This window comes from Leuciscus leuciscus, assembly GCF_965113295.1.
Source record: "Leuciscus leuciscus genome assembly, chromosome: 1".
In the NCBI taxonomy this organism is placed as follows: Eukaryota; Metazoa; Chordata; class Actinopteri; order Cypriniformes; family Leuciscidae; genus Leuciscus; species Leuciscus leuciscus.
Window position 1 is genome coordinate 69,474,973 of NC_138725.1, and position 15,135 is coordinate 69,490,107.

A 15,135-nucleotide genomic window follows, 5' to 3' on the forward strand; every position below is an offset into this window, starting at 1 on the left:
TTAGAAATGAACTCTTTTTATTCATGTTACTACACATCTTAATAATTATTTATTAAAAAATAAAGGTAAAGTTTTTAAATATATTTTAATTCCATGAATTATTAATTCATTCAAGTTTTTTGGTAGTCACACTATATCATTGAACAAACCTTACCATAAAAAAGGCTAAATTATCTGGATCTCTTTGAAATAATTTCCTGGGTTTTTTTTCCTGCATGTTCGAATCTTTTGGCAGACCAAGTTTTTTCAATTATTAATAATCAGTGAAGCAATTTTGTTGAAATATTAATTTTTTATAAATAATGATTAAGGCATTATAAGCCACGAACCAAACCAACCAGCTTACAAGGTGAATCATAACCGTGCAAACTTTGATTTAAAGCAAAGAAGTATTTGAAAATATAAAGGATAAAGACTGTGTACTGTGAGGGAAAGAACTACAATCCCATGAAGCTTTGTGGAAAGCATAATTGAATGAAAAACGATGAAACATTTAGAACTACTCATTTAAAAAGGTTGAATATGCATATAAATTAAAATATTGAAGTATTTTGAGAGCGCAGGGAGACCGACTTTATTGGAGTGGAGATCTATTGATGCGTTTTGCTTGCCACTGCTCTCTGATTGGTGGAATTTCCTATACAGCATCATGGGTAATGTAATTTTTTTTATCACGAATTCTGCTGTTAAACACGATTATTTAAAAACTAAGTCGATTAACAGCTTCGGAGCTCACAGTAGGGCTGTCTTTAAAGGTTTGTAAGTTATCGTTAAAAAAATATGATTTTCCTATGGAGAAAATGAATGGAGTTTTTGCTTCCAGAACCCAAACTGTTTCACTCTACAACAACAGATCAACAGATCAAATGTACTTTTACTTCAGAAACATTATCATCATGTACAGTCAGAACTGTATTCAAGTCACTGTATGCATAATTTGCAATTGTTTCTGGGAATTTTTTTTTTTTTTTTTACAAAATGAGATCCCATATTTATAGGTGATATTTGTCAAGCCAAGAATCACTGTTATTTTTGCTCATACATGTTTTTAAATGTTTTTGAACTTAATAGAAAGAAGCATTATGAAATCTTCAAGAGTGCGATTAGGAAATCAATTTTAGACTGATTGGATCTCTTGTACCAGACATACTTTGTGTTGAAATCGACCAAGGTTACATAATAGTTGTGAATTAGAGGTGCAATGAATAGCGATCAGCCCATGGGTCGAAGTTTACACTTCTTTCTCCCCTCTCTTTTTGTTTGTTTTCCCACTCCATCTACCTCAGTTCATTGACTCAGAGTTACATTTCTCTTGCCTTAAACGACACCCGCTTCAGTTCTCCTGAAGATGGAGGTGGCCACATGTTCTCTGTGCTTGTTTTTGGGGTGGGTGCTTTGCTCTTCTTCACATGTGTACGGTGTTTTCTGTTGTTGATTTAGCCGAATGTAAAAGGTCCTAACGCTGAGTTGGAGCCCATAGACAGCTGGCTCATTACCCAAGGAATGGTGAGGATTTCACCAGAACCTCTGTCCCCTCATGTCCACTCAGCCCTGACCTCAGTCTCATCCCTTACACCTCCCACCTCCACTAAAACACACCCACAGTAAAAGGGAGAGCCGCTCTCTCAAAAGCCTGATTTGATTTGCGGAGGAGCCGACTTGAATGTGTTAAGAGATCAACCAAAAGTTAAAATTCTGTCTTTATTTTCTCCCTCATGTCATTCCAAACTTCTGTGCTGTTTTTTCCATGGAAGCCACTCTTTCTGTACAACGAGAGTTTATAGTGACCACAAAAGCACCATGAAGGTGTTGAATAGACCACTTTCTTTTCGTTGTATGGAAAGAGCCTTAATGGTCAGCATCTCTGATCTCTAATAACTCTTCTATGGTTCCAGGGCCATTTCTGGGCTCTTCTCTTTGCTCTGTCCCTTTTACTGTGAATCACCTCATCGCCTCATTTCACCTATGCTGCGTCCGAAATCTAATACTTCCCTACTATATTGTATGTGAAAAAAAAAGTGCACGGCAAAACAGTAGTATGTCTGAATAGATAGTATTCGACAAACAGTAGGCGAAAAGTACCCGGATCAGCTACTACTTCCTGAAGTGTATACAATGGACACTTTACCTCATTAACCATGAGGCTACAGGAGAGGATTTATGAATAGAAGTGAGCCGACACTGGTAGGTCACATGACAGTAACAGCATTTCGGATGTAGTACGTCCGAATTTCATTCACACTACCCATATTCATACTAGAGCGTACTTTTTTAAGTCACAAAGTACATTCAAATTCAAATGTTGTAGTATGTGATTTCGGACGCAGCACTACTTTGTTCAGGGGAAAAGCAGTAGAATTCATCGTCACACACCAGCTAGACCCTGGACTCTAACATGAATTAACACGATCATAATCAGCCCTCGGCTCGTGGAAGGTTCTGGATCTCCAAACTCCAAACTTAGGGCTGGAGTTTCAAGAAACGTTCACACCTGATAGAGATTTGCAGTAAGAAAGTCTCCAGAAGTCATTCTTTCATTCACTACGTTTACATGTGCACCGATAATGTGATTATTTCCAATAATCAGAGTAAGGACTTTATCACAATAAAGCAAACACATGCAATTTTCATTACTCATCAAGAATTATGGTTATTTTATTTAAATACCCCAATGCACAGCAAAAATGATGAACTCGCATACAGGTGTGTTACTGGCCACTGTTTTAATCTACTTGCGTCAAATGCAAAACACATTTCTATGGATGTATTGGATTTTTGCAGTGACGCACCTAAAATCTCTTCATTTTGATGTATTCGATCATCAATATACTGTATTATATTCGTCGCACAACATCGTCAACATGAACTCAGACCCCAAAAATGTGATGCCATTTACGCTTACAAATCTGCACGTGAAAATGTCATTCGTGTACATACATGCACTCTTTGATAAAAGTGGAAGAGGTGCAATTAAAATGTTTACATGCCTGTTTATTACGATTAAAAATGCCATATATTACTGAAGTTACGTGAAGGCCAAGTATGGCAACCCATACTTTAAATTTGTCCTCTGCATTTAACCCATCCAAGTTAGTGCACACACATTAGGAGCGGTGAAAACACACACACCGCAAACCGTGAGCACAGCCGGCGCCCGGGGAGCGATTGGGGGTTAGGTGCTCAAGGGCACCTTTCCTGCCGGTATTGAGAATCGAACCCGTGACCTTCGGGTTACAAGCCTGACTCTCTAACCATTAGAACACAACTGCCCCCAATTATGGTTACAGCAATTATGAGCTTATTCGCATCAATTTGATTGAAGTAAGGTAAAATTTAATCGCAATAATGCCTTAATCTCACTATAATCGCATTATGAGGGTGCATGAAAAAGTAGTCAATGAGAGCTTCTGATCCGAGGTAACGGGAGCAGCTGTGACTGTTGGCGATGCATTGTGGGCGCATCCAGCAAAGTTGAACATTATGCTAATGAGCTGCAACACGATCTGATGACTTACCAATAGGAATTAAGGAGATCCTACACTCTTTCCCCTCAATAATGTTTTTAGTGGCAATCACCCCATTTGTGATCAGATTTGCCAAATTGTGAAGCCCATCAATAACTTTAGGGCATCCAGCAGTATGAACACTTACTTTCACCCAAAATACACTAGTAAGATTTTTACTAAGAAAAAAAAAAACTAAGATTTTTAATATTCTCTTATGATTACCAAGGCTGCATTTATTTGATACAGTAAAAACAGTAATGTTGTGAAATATTACACAATTTTAAATAACTGTTTTCTATTGCAATATGTTTTAAAATGTAATCTATTCCTGTGATCAAAGCTGAATTTTCAGCATTTTACTCCAGTCTTCAGTGTCACATGATCCTTCTTATACAATTGATTTGATGCTCAACATTTCTTATTATTATCAATTCTTTGATGAAGAGAAAGTAAAAAAATTACAGCATTTATTTGAAATGGTAAAGACATTTATAATGTTTTCTGTCACTTTTGATACATTTTTATGCGTCCTTGCTGAATACAAAAGTATTGATTTATTTAAAAAAAATTCTTACAGACCTTAAACTTTTGAACAGTACTGAATATCCACTCATAAAATCACTGTCAGTGTGAATGGGCTTTACACTGTCCACGGTCAGAGCCTTTCCTTCATAATCTTCATCATCACTACTATTAAAACTACCCACTTCACCTATTAATTTACATCATTCTAAGCTGTTCAACTCTAACAGATTTATCTTAACCAAAATAAAGAAATAACCAAATATTGTAATATTATATATCACCTCTTCATTCTCTATTATTACTGTTTCCTCATGTTATGATACACTTTGAAATACACTAATGGATGAATGGGAATTATGTAGTGACACATTTTTTTTTATTTAATTTTACTCTTTGTCTAGATTCCAGATTTTGCACACACTTTTCCCACACACTTTATTGTCTCGACCAACTTCATGAGGAACATCCTGAGTTCACATGTATATTGGCTACTTCTCTTTCTCTACCTATTCAAAAAAACAAAAAAAAAACATACATTTTAGTTTTGTAAAGAAATTCATTCATTGGCACAAAACCAACGCCATTGTTACTGTTCGTGTCACTGTGATACAAGTGCTGAGGAAGATCCAAAGCTGAATTTCAGATTTGGTTATGGGAGTTTAGTTTCCGACATGTGGTGTAAATGGTAGACCAATCACAACAGACTGGGTCATCTGACCAATTAGAGCAGAGTAGACCAATCACACCAGACTGAACCATCTGACCAATCAGAGCAGAGTAGACCGATCACACCAGACTGAATCATCTGACCAATCAGAGCAGAATAGACCAATCACACCAGACTGAACCATCTGACCAATCAGAGCAGAGTAGACCAATCACAACAGAGTGGGCTCCCAGAAAGGAAAGGTTTAGAGAGACTGAATCCTTTATCGAACCATTTCAGACACTGAGAGAAAAGTGGTGATGCTGCAATGTATATAATTTGAAAATTAAAGGTTTTTTTTTTTGTTGGATGGATGCACCTATTGTAGGAGACCTTCAAAACAAAATTAGGAACATTTAAACATAGCATAATAGGGACAATTTAAATGCTCTTCAATAAAGACCATCCTTTTCTGATTCTTGATCTCATCAAATACAGTAGAAGAAATGTCACTGCAAACTTCTTGTGGCAAATTAATATTTGCGCAATAAAGCATGTAATGTGCGAAAAGTCCCAGAAATAGAGCCCTGTAGGGGGAGCCCTTGTGCCGCTTCTCTGAAGTTTATGTTAAAAAAAGCAACAATCTCTTTCATCATAATCCTATATTTCTGTGCATAAAAGGCTAGTCTTATAGTCGTTCTGACACACACATCACTGCATCTTTCCTTCAGTGTCCTTTCATTTTTCACTCTCACAGCATGTTGCTCCAGCTCTATGTGCAAGCCGTGTGTGTGTGTGTGTGTGTGTGTGTGTGTGAGGCGTGTGGCTCTCTTTGGCATTGATTGCATTTTTCTGTTGTTGTTGTTTTCCTCTCAGACCTTCTGGTGATTTTTATTGTTTGTGTTTTTGTTTGTTCGGGATGTTTTTTCGTTCTTTTGTGGCTTTCGGGGTCTTTGGTTTGTCCGTGGCTTTGCTCCATAGATCCCCGTACCGCAGTCCTCTGTCATGGATGACATTGAGGAGTGGCTCTGTGCCGATGTGGTGAGACTTCTTTACCTTGATTTCATTCTCTCTGTTTTTGTTTCCATGGTAACACCATGTCATCTTACTCACTTTCATTTATCCAAGTCCTTTTTGTTCTATTTGTGGATTTTTTTTTTTTTCTCCCTACCTCAGTAGTACTAATCATTCATTTCCACCAATCATGTTGTCGGTCTACCATATGCCACCCATTCACATGATACTAATGAACATTAACTAGGGATATAAATTATTAGCAATTTAAGATGTCAGTTAACGTTTGTTGGTGGTGTTGGAGCGTCTTCAGATGCAGATGAGAGCTGATGCTGTTGAATGTTGCAGTTCACTGGTGACGGATGCTTTCGTTCATCTGTTGGTTATTGTGTTGTGTTTGTACTGATATTCAAATAATTGTGTGGTTTGTTGAAGTCAGTAAATGTCATGTGATATATGTCCATTGAACAGTGTTGGGAAAGTTACTTTGACGAAAACTACGAGTATTCAGAACAGAGAAACAACTGAGCAATGTTTGTTTTTAAATGGCCAATACCAATTTATTGATGACCTACAGAATTCTGAATATAACCTACAGAATTCTGCCAACAGAACTGCAGGAATGAAATAAAAATGTAAACAATATTAACTCAAAATTCACACATTTTCTAAATGTTCAAAAACAGCAAAATTTACCATCGCATTTACTGACAAAAATGAGACCGTTAGTTTCAAAATGGCCAAATAATTGATTTAATTGGCCTAGTTTTTGAAAGGGTAGTTAGCAATATTACAAGTTACAAAAAAAAAGTAACTACTATGAAGATATTTAAGTGGACATTTGGCTTTGGGTAATTGTTAGATAAGAGTATATAACTTTCGACTGTATAACTGTAAAATAAACATAAGATAAAATTTTAAAGAACTGGATTTTTCAGGGGTTTTTTTCAGGATTTCCGGGGCAAAATCAGTCTTCAGTATAAAAAAGTGAACAACAAAGTAACACATTACATAGAAAAATTGGCGTCTATTTTTTTGCATTAACACTCTTAAGGGCCAGATTTACTAACCTTTTTTTCGCCAGCGCAAACCCTCTTTTAGCATTAAAAAACTAGTTGTTAGTGTAGAGCAGCATGAAAAATATAAAAACAAATTTTTTTTTACAGAAAGCGAGCAAAGATCACTGAAGCTGTCAATCACTTGAGTTCAATGCGAGATACACAAAGCTGAACTCTTGCGAGAAGTCCCGTTATAATCAATGAAGCCGTCTACGCTGTGCAATGGATCTCTTATTGACATCGTGTTTATACTTTGTTGGTCATAATGAAAGGATTGGCTACAAATCTCAACGCTGACAAAAAAATTATAATTAATAGTAAATAAATTGAAGCCTTTGATGCTCTTCACAGTCAGAGTGCTTACTCTATTTATTTATTTATTTATTTATTTATTTATTTATTTATTTATTTATTTATTTATTTATTTATTTATTTATTTATTTAGCAGTGCATATTAATAAGCATTCCTGCCAATATGCCAGAGTTAGCCAGAAGGCTATTTTTCATCTGCAGTCCCTAGACAGATGTTAAAAAGTCACCCTAAGAGAGAGTAAAATTACATATTTACATAACAATATATAAAAAATTACAATACAGCAGGTATTACAAGTTAATTACAAGTTATCAGCGGGTATACCGTTACTGCAGAACGGCAGGTAACGTCACATTAAATGATCAAATTAATCTTTGGCGGGACAAAGATTCATATTAATGGCCACCAAAATATTTTTCGATGCTTGAAAAATCCTGATAATCAAACTTGAACACACACCCCAGACAGCGACATAGTGTCGGCCCAGATCCGGCACACATCTGGTACCCGTTGATTTCCACACGGCCCAGATGTGGGCCGGATCTGGGCCGACACTATGAAGTTAAAGGGATAGTTCAACCTAAAATGAAAATTAAGTCATAATAAATAACATTGATTTCCCCAATCTTCTTCTTATAGGACATTATAGGAGAACGTTTGGTCATATTACACTTCTGATTTGTTGTAAATATTAGCATGTTTTAAGAAAAAGCTAGATTATTTCAATAACAGCTGAGCTACTATCACACTGAATTTTAATAAATGTTAAGTTAGCGTCATTACGTTCAGTCAGTTTCTCCCCAACACTGATCTGTCGTCATAAATAATGTGGAAAATGTTTTATTGCTGAATGGTAAGTAGTTGTTCAACTTGTTCATTCTGTGTTTGTGGCACAATGTGGTGTATAAATAATAAAAGTGACTGGTCTGACATGTAAATAATGTTGTTCTGTTTGTTTTCTGAAACAGAAAGGTGAAGAAGAGCCAGAAGAAGGAGTCACGAGTGAAGGTACAGTACAAAAGCTTAACATTTGGATTGTAACTGTAAAAGTCTAGCCTTGCATATTTTTCATGTGCATTGTTGTGTTTCACTCGGAAACACTCGGTTTCCTTATTACGGAAACATAAATTGTGTTGGAAATGCCGTTTCAGATTTTGACCCGTTGTAGAAAAACCTGTTTTACACAATCTACTGCATGCCTTCTGTCGTGTGATTGATAGTTTATTATTGTTAAGCAAGTAAAAGGCCTTTTAGTATCATAGTAAAACGTCTCCCTTCAGGTCGTGGTTCACGTGTCTTTTTGATGTGAAATCTTTATTGATTTTTATAATGTAAACTTAAGAATTATTATATTATTAGTACTATTTCATGATGAACACTTACTGGACTGAAGCAACCTAGGTTTACTTGATTATCTTTTTTTTTTTGGTTTGTTTTTGAAAAATCTTGTTAAAATGTGATTATCAAATATGATCCATCAGACTCTTGAATGCTCATCATCATTATATTGGATTGCATTATATGTTTAATACAAAAACACATCACTTTGGTAGCCGTTGTTTGTTTACGCTCTTGTGAAGTCAGTCACTATTTCCGCCTTCTCACCTAAAGATGGCAAGAGATGATTGGTCGGGAAACAACGGTGTAATCTGATGTGTTTCTTGTCCGCGACACAACAATAATTTAGGAGGCAAAATCACATAATCTGAGCAGACAAAAGGTCTCGTTGATTTACATTACAATCTATCATGATTTCATCGTACTTTTTGGTCCAAATTGCATATTTTTGCTCAGTTTGGGTGTCTGAATAAAACGAGTATGAGCTCTGTATTCTCACTGTATTCTCCTATATGAGCCTGATGGATCAAATATGATAATAAACAGTTCCATTTAAAGGGTTAGTTTACCCAAAAAGGAAAATTCATGTCATTAATTACTCACCCTCATGTCATTCCAAACCTGTAAGACTTTCGTTGATCTTCAAAACACAAATGAAGATCTTTTTAATGAAATCGGAGAGATTTCTGTCCCTCCATTGACGGCCTACGCAACTACCACTTAAACATTTGATCAATGTTTAAATGTGAATAAAAGACTAAATTCAATCTGTTCATCATATAAAGCGATCACGTCTCTTCAGAAAATTTGGACAAAACCGCTCAATTCATATGAGTTTATGAACTTTTTGAAGCGTCAAAGTGGTAGTTGCGTAGACTGTCAGTGGAGGGACAGAAATCTCTCAGATTTCATCAAAAAGATTTGTGTTTTGAAGATGAACGAAAGTTTTATGGGTTTGAAACAACATGAGGGCGAGTAATTAATGACAGAATTTTCAGTTTTGGGGTGAACTTTCCCTTTAAAAGGCACCCATTGTTCTCCTGGTGTCTCTTCAGAGTTCGACAAGTTCTTAGCGGAGCGGGCCAAGGCTGCAGACAAGGCTTTACCGTCGGCCGCTGGTGGAGAGACCAGGCCTCCCGTCAGCGTGTCTAGCAGCAGCCGCAAGAAGACCGAACAGACCGAGGACAATCTCTTTGCCCTGTAGACCACTGACGGTTCAGCCCAGTGACCGCAACCATATTCCCTCCAACTTCCAAACGCTTGCTGTACTTAACACACCTACTGATGTTACACGGCAGCAAGGCTTCTGTCTAACATCCCCCTTCTGATAGAGCACTGTGAGAATCCTGCTTCAGTACTGCTTTAACCACAACCTTTAAGCTGAACGGCGCGATCAAGCGATGGCTTAAGCCAACATGTAGCCGAAATAAGTCTCTATAGAGAGCTCATTCATTTCCAGTAACACATGTGCAGTCGAATAGAGCTGTTTGGTTTCGTATTTATTGTTCGGTAATGAACTAATGGTCTTAAAGATGGCCAGTCCATGAGGTTGAGGTTTCGTGTGGTGCATCCGTTCTTTTGTAGGGCTGAGTCAACTATGGATTGTGTGACTCAATCTGTCCCTGTGGTAAATAGAGCAGGAAAACATTAGATCTTAATCAGGCGTAGGAGCGCAGAGACAACCGTGCCAACTCGTGATTGGCTGTCTCGTGCTTATGAGGGTCTGGTGAAGGATAATGGATACATTCTCGTAATCATCATGTGCGAATTACCAAAGACAGAAGAATAAGCTTGATTTCCATCGATTTGTTCAAATATGTTGACTCCAGTTGAGGTTGTCTAAGCCGTTATAGCCTGGTTTAAAGGCACTGTTTTAGGGCATTTTAAAGGGTAGATCTATTAAGCAAAGAAAAATTGTATATCGTGGACATTAATTATAAATTCGTTCCCTCGTTTTAAGTAAATTGTGCGCAAGATATAACAATTTGTTCCCTCGGTTTACTAAATTGTGACCACGTTGTAAAAATGTCTTCCCTTGCTTTAGTTAAATAAAAAAAACGAGGGAACAAATTAGTTGGCCACGATTTAGTAAATCATGGGAATGAATTCTTAATTCATGGCCACGAGATATATATATATAGTACAGGCCAAAAGTTTGGAAACATTACTATTTTTAATGTTTTTGAAAGAAGTTTCTTCTGCTCATCAAGCCTGCATTTATTTGATAAAAAAATATAATTTATTTCTGTGATGCAAAGCTGAATTTTCAGGATCATTTCTCCAGTCTATCACATGATCCTTTAGAAATCATTCTAATATTCTGATTTAATATGAGTGTTGGACACAGTTCTGCTGCCTAATATATTTGATGAATAAAAGGTTAAAAAGAACTGCATTTATTCAAAATAAAAAAATATTTTCTAATAATATAAATCTTCTTTACTATCACTTTTTATCAATTTAACACATCCTTGCTGAATAAAAATATTGATTTATTTAAAAAAAAAGAAAGAAAAAAAATTTGCTGTCCCCAAATGACTGACCAGTCGTGTATATTGCTGTTACAAAAGATTTATATTTTTAAAACATTTGCTTCTTTTTTTTTCTTTTTCTTTTCTTTTTTACTTTTTATTCATCAAAGTATCCTAAAAAAGTATCACAGGTTATGAAAAAATATTAAGCAGCAGAACTGTTTCCAACTTTGATAATGAATCATCATATTAGAATGATTTCTAAAGGATCATGTGATAGACTGGAGTAATGATCCTGAAAATTCAGCTTTGCATCACAGAAATGATCATTTAAAGTATAATAAATTGAAAACCAATTATTTTAAATTGTAATAATATATCACAATATTACTTCTTTTTTTTCTGTATTTTTTGATCAAATAAATGCAGGCTTGATGAGCAGAAGAAACTTCTTTCAAAAACATTAAAAATAGTAACGTTTCCAAACTTTTGGCCTGTACTGTATATATATATATATCTACATGTCATGTGCGGGGCTCTGTATAGATCTGGGGCCTGATGTATAAACGTTGCGTACGCACAAAAAAGGCATTGAAATGCGCATACGCAATTTTCCACGCAAACAGGATTTATAAAAAAAAATAAACTAGCCGTAAATTTGTGCACACCGGAGGGACACTCAGTGCGTACACACACTCTTTTACTGGTGCGAGTGAGTTAATGAAGTAAACAGAATGATTTTTTAAAAAGTTTTTATTTTGATATAGACATTTAGGTTAAATATGCCACTCTCATTAATGGAGTTACGCAGTCATGAAATCATTATCCAGAAGTTACAATATTTTCGTATTAATTTAAATAGAAATAAATATATTTTATATAAATTTGATTTAATGATTTTAAAACAAGACAAGGATACTGAGTGGTTGTTAGTAATGTAATTGGCATTTATAGTAAAACTAGCTCCTTATATGGTTATTTCGGGAGGGGTGGAGACGCATGTACGCACAATCTTCCGCAGGTTCCGGCATACACACACTTTTAGCACGAAATCTACAGAAAGTTTGATACATGAGGCCCCAGGTGTCTACAGTGATACAAAAACATATGCATCTTAATTTTGATTATGATATATGATTTCCTGGAACAGGCTCATTTAAAAAAAATTTTTTTTTTTTTATCAAGAAAGGTGTGGGTCACATTTCATCCCAAAATCAAAAGAACTTGCTTCCTGCTTTGCTAGACCTAACCAAGAATTATATTCGCCTAATGGCTTTTGTAAAATATGTATCCATACGTATACATAAATGTGTATATACAGTAGGAAAGTGTGTGTATAGTACTAAAGGTTTGTATTAACTTGGTGTAAATGTTTAAAGGTACACTATGTAACTTTTTTTTTTTTGTTCAACATTAACAAAATTGACAATACATCCTCAATCCTTCTTTCAAAATGTGTTTTTGTCTTGCCCCGATTCACTATTGTAAGCCTATTATAAGCGTTTATATTGTAGACCTAGTGGGATGGATTTGCGTGTAAAATTGCGTGCATGCTTGCAAAAAGAACGCGACAGCTCGTAATAAAACAAGAATCAACATCGGCTCGGCTTTTCAGAGACGGCGAGAACTGAGGCATTTGAAATGTTGTAAAAGCGATGCGGAGATGTCGTTTCTATTACTCGACTGGTGAATAAGGTATTTAATTGAACAGATAAATTGGCTTATGTAGCTCTCTAACAGAGTTCATTATAAAGGGTATTGTGAAGGGTCGTTTCATCCACACCAAAACAATGTTCTTCCACAAAATGCGTGCAGTTTTGTTTTTTAACCACTAGAGGGCCAAAAGTTACATAGTGCACCTTTAATTGCATCCCTCTTTTTTTTTCTTCTTTTTTTTTTTTGAGATTCCACGTGATTTGCAGGATCGCCGTGACTCTTCATTCCAGTCGCTAACAGCTGTACCGTACAGTTTTAATCATGCTGAATGTTGCACTGCTATCTTCCCAACAAAGTGAGGTTAATGTTCGAAGGAAGATGTTCACTTCAGTCGTATATGTTTATATAAAGTAACTGCAGCTAGATGCATTTTACAGTCAAAGACCTCAAATGTTAAACGTCTAATGATGGGAAGGCAAGAGCTTGAACTTCGTTAATGGAACCTGTTGCAAACCTCCATCATTTCCCCTAAATCATGTCAAATCAGCAGTTCAAATGTGTGAAACACTGGAGGAAGTGTGTATGTGCTTTACTTGAATTGAAGGTGTAAGTCACTGGCTTTGATTTGAAAGGAAATTGCGGCATGTTCAGAGCAAAATCAATGATGGCCAGATGAGTTTCTTAGCCAAGGCCATTCGAGATGTATCTATGAACAGCATTAATTCACGTTAATCTGCAGTATCTATTTTTGATCTATTTCTGATTACTTGCGAGAAGGAAAGTGTGTAATATCTGCTTGTTCTAAAGAGCTCTGCTTTCATCATTATCTGGATTAACTGCTTCACTGGATGTTGCCATCGTGGGACATTAAAAGTCTTAACTATTTTGATCATTTACCTCATAATGTCTTAAATGTATTTTAGAATAATGACATGTAATGAAGTTTCCTATTGCCAGATCTATTGTTTAATCCAAACTATTTTATTAAAGTGATTCATTTGCTTAATGCAAACATTTCCCCGCGTGGTTCATTTTAACGAGCGTATTTAATAAATCTTCCATCATTTTAATGTTAGCTTTGAAAAAAAAAAAAAGTACATTTAACTATTTAATTTTTTACAGCAAAATAATTAAAGGTTTCTTAACCTGCCTTTTATTGTGTTCAGTCTTACAGTTAAAGCTTCATCGCCTGCTTCCATGAGATCAACATGTCAAACTATACATTTTAAAATTGATAAATGGAAAAAGCAGTTGGCATGAAGTTGTGAAAATGACATTTTATTAGTTTATTGTTATATTTGTTGCAGTTGAAAACAAATAAAAACGTTCAATGTCTATTCAGATTTCTAATTTTATTTTAAGTGGCTCTTATGGTCTTCCATAAAATATAACATGATGATTAAATCACAAATAAAAATGACACATTGTCAGTGGTCATATTGGGGTAAGATGACGAACTGAAATCTTCTCTCTCTCTCTCTCTCTCTCTCTCTCTCTCTCTCTCTCTCTCTCTATGCACACACACACACACACACACTACGGGTAAAAATACGTGGTTTTTTATGTTTTTGAAAGAAGTCTCAATGCATTTATTTGATCAAAAATACAGTAAAAACTGTATTACTGTGAAATATTATTACAATTCAAATGAACTGTTTTCTATGTGAATATATGTTAAAATGTAATGTATTCCTGTGATCAAAACTGAATTTTCAGCATCATTACTCCAGTATTCAGTGTCACATGATCCTTCAGAAATCAGTATTTTGTGTGTGTGTGTGTGTGAGAGAGAGAATCATGATACAGTGCCATTCAAAAGTTTGGATTAAGTAAGATTTAAAAAAGAAATTAATAATTTTATTAAGCAAATCCACATTAAATTGGTAAAAAAAAAAAAAAAAAAGACTGTAAAGAAATTAATGAATTGATTAAATATTACAAAAAAGTTATATTTATAATAAATGCTGTTCTTTTGGCCTTTCCATTCATCAAAGAATCCTGGGGGAAAAAATCTGAGTTTCCCCAAAAATATTAAGCAACATGAGCATGTGTTCAACATTAATAATAATCAGAAATGTTTCTTTGGCACCAAATCAGAATGTTATAATGAGACATCGCTCTGGAGCATCAGCATTGTGATTCATATCTCCACACACAACTTCCCATATTATTCAAAAAACTACCCTCTGTCTTTTGATGTTTTTCTGAGACAGAAAAGTGCATTTGCTTAATTTTGGCTAATTTCCTGACCAGTATTTTGTGGTTAGTACACTTGGTGTGTGTGTGTGTGTGTGTGTGTGTGTGTGTGTGTGTGTGTGTGTGTGTGTGTGTGTGTGTGTGTGTGAGAGTCTTTAACAGTCATGCAGACATACACCTCACGAACATGCCATAATAACTACACGTATGTTCAAGCTCCTTGGTTTCATCAGTTTCCCTGCAGTCAGTCGGTGGTGTTACTCTCGGTCATTGACCCACTTCACTTCAGTTTGTTGTTATCTATGTGTGTGAGTTCACAGACATGAATGGCATTATATCATTATAGAATGACTTAACTTTGTAAACACTATTGAGGTCAGATCAATCCATCCTGCTTCATACCTTGTCCAAA

The 15,135-nt window shown here is 35.5% G+C and overlaps 1 protein-coding gene across 2 annotated transcripts in view; it reads left to right on the top strand.

Moving 5' to 3' along the window:
• Positions 1 to 13,539, top strand: part of tom1l2a (target of myb1 like 2 membrane trafficking protein a) — a 49,898-nt gene extending 36,359 nt beyond the window's left edge. The window contains exons 13-16 of one of the 2 annotated variants that reach the window (XM_082185898.1): positions 1,441 to 1,506; positions 5,659 to 5,718; positions 8,031 to 8,070; positions 9,456 to 13,539. In XM_082185898.1, the coding sequence (XP_082042024.1) occupies positions 1,441 to 1,506; positions 5,659 to 5,718; positions 8,031 to 8,070; positions 9,456 to 9,604 (315 nt within the window). In that variant the 3' untranslated portion in view covers positions 9,605 to 13,539. The remainder of the gene's footprint in view (positions 1 to 1,440; positions 1,507 to 5,658; positions 5,719 to 8,030; positions 8,071 to 9,455) is intronic. The other variant, XM_082185897.1, reaches the window with a different exon arrangement.
• Positions 13,540 to 15,135: the final 1,596 nt, after the last annotated feature.